The sequence below is a fragment of the Vombatus ursinus genome, unplaced genomic scaffold (genome assembly GCF_900497805.2).
Source record: "Vombatus ursinus unplaced genomic scaffold, bare-nosed wombat genome assembly UNPS02014845.1, whole genome shotgun sequence".
Lineage (NCBI taxonomy): Eukaryota > Metazoa > Chordata > Mammalia > Diprotodontia > Vombatidae > Vombatus > Vombatus ursinus.
The window spans coordinates 5,534,514-5,541,260 of record NW_020954623.1 but is presented as its reverse complement, the minus strand read 5'-3'; the positions used below and the strand labels follow the sequence as shown (position 1 = coordinate 5,541,260).

Sequence of the window (6,747 nt, the reverse complement as noted above, 5' to 3'; positions counted from 1 at the left end):
GTGTTCCCACTAACGAGATCCTGGAATGATCAATTCCATGGATATTATGCAAGGATGTCAAGGTCTTTGGGGGCATCCAGTCTTTGAGATCTCCATTCCTACTTGATGGCACCCTCAAATTTTATAAGCGTGCCCATCAGAGTCACCATATAAAATGTTGAGTGGAAAACAAGGGAAGCTGCAGGCTGGTGCCACTGTCTGGTGGTGCTGTGTATTATCCTCCATCCCTCACTCCCATCTCGTGCTAACATGACCCGCTCTATGGCCAGAGGGTTTCTCTCCTCTACCTTCCTAGTGATCACATCTACCCTGTCACCAATGGGGAGAAGGGCAGTTATTCTCAGGAAATCCGTGTTGGCTTCAACGGTTCACTAATGCTTGCCTCTGAGAGCTGCAAAGTCATGCATTTACCAACCTGTGCTGAAAAGTTTGTAAGAGCACCTGGCACGTAGCTGCAAAGACCCACCTTCTCCTTTTTAAAATCAGGACGTCTGCCAGTCCCTAACTCTGGGGCATCTTCCTCAGTCTCTAGGATTCTGTAGAAGCCACCAAAAGTCTTTCATGCTCAAATCTTCAAGTGGTTTCAGGAATCCAGGGCATAATGCATCTGCAGCAAAACTCTTAAACTAACCGACAACAAGGAGGTGATCTCTTAATAGCTCATGTATTTATTTATTTAAAATTTTTTTTATTTTTAGGCAATTGGGGTTAAGTGACTTGCCCAAGGTCACACAGCTAGTAAATGTCAAGTGTTTGGTCTGGGGCCGGATTTGAACTCAGGTCCTCCTGACTTCAGGGCCAGTGCTCTATCCACTGTGCCACCTAGCTGCCCCCCATGGATTTATTGACATTCAAAAATTACTTTATCCTGATCAGGTTGCTGTGAAATTTGTTCACGGAAATGACAAACACACGGGTCATGGACAATATATCATTTATTTTAATGTAGTGAAAACACTTGATGGCCTTTGAAAAAGCAGCATATTGAAAAAAATGTACTGTAGCCCAACTGTGAAATAAATAACGACTTCTTATTTGACTATTTCTCCGACAAGAAAACATAAGCAACTGTTTCACATCGGAAGCGCTCCAGGGATGGTGAGGGAGGCAATGACACGAACAGCTTCGGTTATAAACTCCTTGATCCCTAAAATTTTGTGTTAAAAAATATATTATGGGGCTGTGACGTGGGCAGCTGGCGAGTGGCATCTCCAGTAAAAGCTGTGAACCGATACTCTCTCCGCAGCTCGCGGTCCAGGTATCTCTGGCGCACGTCGTCACGCAGCTTTTTGGCCTGTGGGGTGGGATGGAAAGAAGACAAATGTCAGTTGACCAAGAAGACCCTGTCCAGCGGCATCCATGCACCAGGCCCTGCGCTAAGTGCCAAGGATACAAAAAAGGCAAAGGGTAGGCCCTGCCCTCCAGGAGCTCCCATTCTGGTGGGGGGGACAGAGCAAACACCTCTGTGCGGACAAAGCGCATACAGGCTCACTGGAGAAAATCAGCAGAGAGAAGGCGCCGGAGCGAAGGCGGCTTGAGGAGGCCTCCTGTAAATGTTGGGATCTTATCTGGACCCAGAGGAAGCCAGGGACGTAGGCGGTCAGTATGGAGGAAGGAGAGCTGGCCAGCTGGCGAGAGATAGACACAGCCGGGAGGCAGGGTCACTGGGGAGCAAGACGTAAGAAGACTGGAGAGGTAGGAGGGGGCTGGTTACGAAGGGCCTTGCACATCAAACAGAGGGTTTCGTGTCTGGTCCCAGAAGTGACAGGGAGCCCCTGCTGAGTAAGAGGGTGACATGGTCAGTGGAAGATGGATGGAGGGGGAAGAGCTCTGGGGCAGGGAGACCCCACCCCCCAGCAGCGGTTGCCATGGTGCAGATGTGAGCGGATGGGGGTCTGCACCAGAGAAAAGCTGGCGCAAAGGTGAAGCCGACGGGCCTTGGGGACAGACTGGATGGAGAGAGACGGGGAGGAGTGGAGGACAGGAAGACGGCGGTGCCCTTGACGGTGAGAGGGAAGTCAGAAGCTGCTGAGGGGCTGCTGGAGAGATGAGCTCAGTGTTGCACGTGCTAAGCTGTCCACGACATTTCTAGTTCCAGGTGTTTAATAGGCAGGTGGAGACCCACAGAGATTTGAGAAGCATCAGTGTAACGACTGACGGCCACTGAACCCACGTGAGCTCAAGAGCTCAGAGCTCCGGGAGAGAGGAGGGCCTGGGCAAGAACCCTCGGGGATCCCAGGGGTTCACGGGCGTGACCAGGAGAGCCAGGGATCCATGGCTGTCAGGAAGGAAGAGGCCCGAGAAAAGGTCATTTGATTTGGCAATTAAGATATGACCATTAACTCTGGGGCAGCTGGGTGGTGTCGTGGATAGAGTGCTGGGCCTGGAGTCAGGAAGACTCATCTTCCCTCAGACATTTACTAGCTGTGTGGTCCTGGGCAAATCACTTCACCCTGTTTGCCTCAGTTTCCTTGTCTGTAAAACAAGCTGGAGAAGGAAATGGTAAACCATTCCACTGTCTTTTCCAAGAAAACCCCAAATGGGGTCATGGGGAGTTAGAAATGACTGAAACGATTGAACAGCAACAAGTGACTTGGAGGGAGAAGTTTCAGCTGAATGATCATAGAACATTCATATGTCACATAGTCAAACAAAGACAAGAATCACAATGTTTGAGGTCACAGGTTTTCCATTAACGAAGGCTGTGCCCGCACTCTGTGAAACCCAGGAGTCAGCCTGCAGCTGGGTGGGAGGTGGATGTAATTCTGTGACCAAGGAAAGCATGTGATCCAGGGCCTCCGAGGGAGGGAAGCCCTTGCTGGACAGGGGCTCTTGTGAAATGCTGCTGTCCTCTTTTCCATCCCCCTCCCCCTACACCCTTGGCCTCTCTACAGCGCTCTGTAATCCCCCCTTGCCCCTGGCCTCAGGGAAACCCCACTCTCCCATCTCTCTTTAACAGGCCCCTTTCCTCTCATCTCCCCTGAGAAGGCTCCCTACAGCCTTGGCTGCGCCACTCCCCACTCTCATTTCCTCTGCTGCCCAACTCCTGCCTTGGCCTCTCTTCCTGCTCTGCGGCCCCTCAGCCTCCCAGAGACTGTACCAGCAGCAGGTCGAGAGCGAGCCCTTCCAACTAGACCAGTCTAGAACGGAGCCCTCCATCTTCCTGCTAAGGCCAGCTGCCTTCCCTGACTTTCCTGCTTTCATTCTTTGGTCACTAAGGGCCAAACCCTTGCATCACGACAGACCCCTTCACCCTTCAGCCGGGTGCTGATGGCTATTCCTCCAAGGTACCCTTTCCCCTTCATGCCCGTTACCACTGCTCCAGCTCAGGCCTCATCCCCTCAGAACTAATCTCTGGCCACATCTCTTTGAACCCACGAGACACGTCCCCATCAACCTGACATTCATTTTCATTAGCTGGTACTTTCACCAGGCAGATCCCATGTGCCAACCCTCCAAGGGTGTCTCACTGCCCACGGGATGCGGCTCCTCCAGCGGGCCCTCCATGACCTGCCTCGCCCGTTCTTTCTGCAGGGAGCAGCTGATGTGGAGGAGGTCTCCATCATGCCTTTACCTCTCACTCGCTACTCCAGGACTTCAAAGAATGGCCTCTCTCTTGGGGAACTAAGAGTCCTTCCTCCCAATGGAGGAACTCTGAATGGTTCAGTCAAGATTCGCCTATGCACGCTCTGATCTCTGTTTGGTTTATCTGCTACTCACTATGTGTACTCATTGTGGAACTGGCATCTGGTGCAGAGACTCGAGGCTCAGACGCCTAGCTGGGAGCCCTCCTTTCCCATTACCAAAGAGTGATCAGGGATGGAATTCGCACCTAGAATTCCCTCCCCTAGACAAGAACATTTAAGGGAGCAGATAGACAGAATTCCAGCCCCTCCCTGAGGAGAAGAGAGCGGGCAGCCTCAGGGCCCAACGTCTCCCTTGAGAAGGAAGGGTGGTGGAGACCACGGGGCTTACCCGGCACCCTGCCTCATCCCCCTTGCCCCTAGAAAGGCTTCTGCCGCCAACGCATCATGAATCAGCACAGGACCTCATTAGGTTTGGGAAACTGTGCAGAGACACCATCTGCCTGACCGTCACTTGGAGGGGGAAGAAGGCGGGTGGCGTGAGCCAAAGTGCAGAGAGCAGGACAGCTCCTGGCACAGCCCAATGATACGCACAACGCCAAAGTGATGGGCAGCTTTCAGGATCTCCTCCTGAGGCGTCCCTTTGGCTTTCTTCCTTCTTTCGTGTAAGGCCTCCATGTGAAGCTTGACACGCTCTTCTATCTCCCTGTCTGGAGGTTCTGAGAAGACACAAGGCTAAGGCCACCTTTAGCTGCGCCCATTCTCTTGGGAAACATCCTGATGGATGGGAAGCACCAGAAACAGACAATAAAAAGCGCAGTGCACATGCTTCTGACCGTGTAAGGAGGGCGATCTAATGAACTGGGGCCCCTGGGCACACATGGCTTGCCACCTTGGAGAGCGGTGACAGGACCAAGGCAGGGCACAGACACTGGCCGCTGACTGAAATCCTGCACCTGATGGCCGGGTTCCTCAGTATACAGTCACCGAGCTTGGGGCGTTAAGGATGGACAGGTAAGGGATCAGGGTGCGGCTGGACACTGGCAGCAGTACCAGAGATCCACCCTGCTCCCCGCCTTTAGATCCTACCCCGGGCCCAGCTCCTCGTCCGTTGGCATGGACGAACTGCCCATACAACTCATGACATGCCTTTGTGGACTGGACAAACCCAAGGGGGTTTTGTGGGTTTGTTCCTGGGTGGTCTCTCAGCAAGGGGAGGCACCAACCTGGCAGAATCCCAAGATTCTGGGCAACCAGCACACTGCCCCTGCCTACCACCTGCAAAGGATGATGCACAGGGCAGCCACCCTGCACAAGGCTCATGTCTGGCCCGACGTGTCCTAATTCCTTGGGCAGTGGAAGAGCCAGGCAGGCAGCATGCAGCTCTACCACATCACGTTTTGCTCTGCGCCTCTATTCAGTGTGTCCCCTTGCACTTCTCAGCCAATTGGGTGACGATGGTAAGTGACCTCTTGTAGAGAGGCGGCCCTGCTCTGCCTGGGAAGGCCAGACTCCCTGTCTTGGGATAGAAAGGAGGCCTTGGGGTTGGTGCTTGGGGTAACAACATCAGTGGTGGATGTCCCCCCAAAAGTTACCCCACACAGTGCCACAGGCAGATTGCTGGTGGTGACTCCCTTTTGGGGCCTCTCTAGAGCCTGGATCCTGGAGAAGGTCATCATGGTGTGCGTGGAGGGGAGACTCTGAAACCAGGAACATTTCCTGAGCACCCCCTGGGAGTGCCCTTTGCTAAGTGCTGGGGGAAGCAGGAAGCTTGGCTAACACTCATGCATGGCTTTGCACGCAGTAGGTGCTTAATTTGTGCTGAACTGAATGAAGGAGGCCCGGTGAGAAAAGTGTTTTCTATTTAAAAATACCCCAACATCAGTCCTGCCTCCAAGTAGCCACTTCCTTTTACATTTCCATTCTGAGAGGGGCTGGAGAACTCCCCGGACGAGTGACCGACCTGAGCTCTTCCTGCTCCTGCGTCAGCTTTAACTGCATCGATCTCTTTTTTTCGAGGGAACTGAATGTCTTCTTCTCCTCCACTGGGTCGGTTGCAAATGGTGCTTTTTTTAATACCTGCAAAATTCAACAATCAGCAACTCGGCCATCCGTGAACAAGCCACCGCTGGAGACTGACCTCATTCTTCATCGGTCTGGAGAGAGGAGCCCCCTTCTCAAGAGGCAGTGGCCAGCTTTGAACTGGTCAAGTATTTTCCTAGACTTGCTGGTTGTTTCCAGTGCTTGGTTTTAACAAAGCCTGTCCTCACAAGCAACAATGCTCTTACCTCTAGACTGGTAAAAGTGAGCTCAGAGTTTCTTTGAGCACCAATCTCCCCAGGCCTTGGTTTCCCTATCTGAAAAATGACAGGGAGGTAGGATTTGATGGGCACTAAAGTCCTTTTGATTTCTAAATTTGAGGTTAGTGGTACAGTAGATAGAGCACAAGACTTTGAATCAGGAAGACGAGTTCAAATGTGGCCTCGGACACTTATCAGCTGTGTGACCCTGGGCAAGTCACTTAACCCTGCTTGCCTCAGTTTTCTCAACTGTAAAAGGGGGATTATGATAGTCCCTACCTCCCAGGGTTGTTGTGCGGATCAGATGAGATAATGATTGTAACATGCTTAGTTAGCGCAGTGCCTGGCACATAGTAAGCATTCTGTCAAGGTTTGCTATCATTATCGTTATCATGGTTAAGGCTAGAATCCCTGTGATACTACGAAATCTAAGAGGTAAGTCTGAAGGGACAATTCCTGCCATTTAATGACTCCAAGAAAAAACAAAAAACAAACAGCCCCAACTGGATTGTGAAACAGGAATTTTCTTTTTCCTACATTTAATTTAGTTTTTAATAATATTTGATTCCCCCCAATTACATGTAAAAACACTTTTTAACATTTTTTTCTTTTTGTTTTGGTTTTGAGTTCCAATTCTACCTTCCCTCCCTCCCCTACTCACACCTTGAGACAGTAAGCAATCCAATATAGGTTATACTTGTGCAGTCATTAAAACATTCCCATGTTAACATGTCACTTTGTGGAAGAAAACTCAAAATAAAAAAGAAGGAAAGAAAGAAAGAAAGAAAGAAAGAAAGAAAGAAAGAAAGAAAGAAAGAAAGAAAGAAAGAAAGAAAGAAAGAAAGAAAGAAAGAAAGAAAGAA

At 50.9% G+C, this 6,747-nt stretch overlaps 1 protein-coding gene across 2 annotated transcripts in view; it reads right to left on the bottom strand.

The window, feature by feature from the left end:
- Positions 1–1,082: 1,082 nt before the first annotated feature.
- Positions 1,083–6,747, bottom strand: part of LRRC27 (leucine rich repeat containing 27) — a 66,852-nt gene continuing 61,187 nt past the window's right edge. The window contains exons 9-11 of one of the 2 annotated variants that reach the window (XM_027840499.1): positions 5,537–5,663; positions 4,179–4,294; positions 1,083–1,294 (exon numbers count right to left, since the gene is read on the bottom strand). In XM_027840499.1, the coding sequence (XP_027696300.1) occupies positions 1,148–1,294; positions 4,179–4,294; positions 5,537–5,663 (390 nt within the window). In that variant the 3' untranslated portion in view covers positions 1,083–1,147. The remainder of the gene's footprint in view (positions 1,295–4,178; positions 4,295–5,536; positions 5,664–6,747) is intronic. The other variant, XM_027840498.1, reaches the window with a different exon arrangement.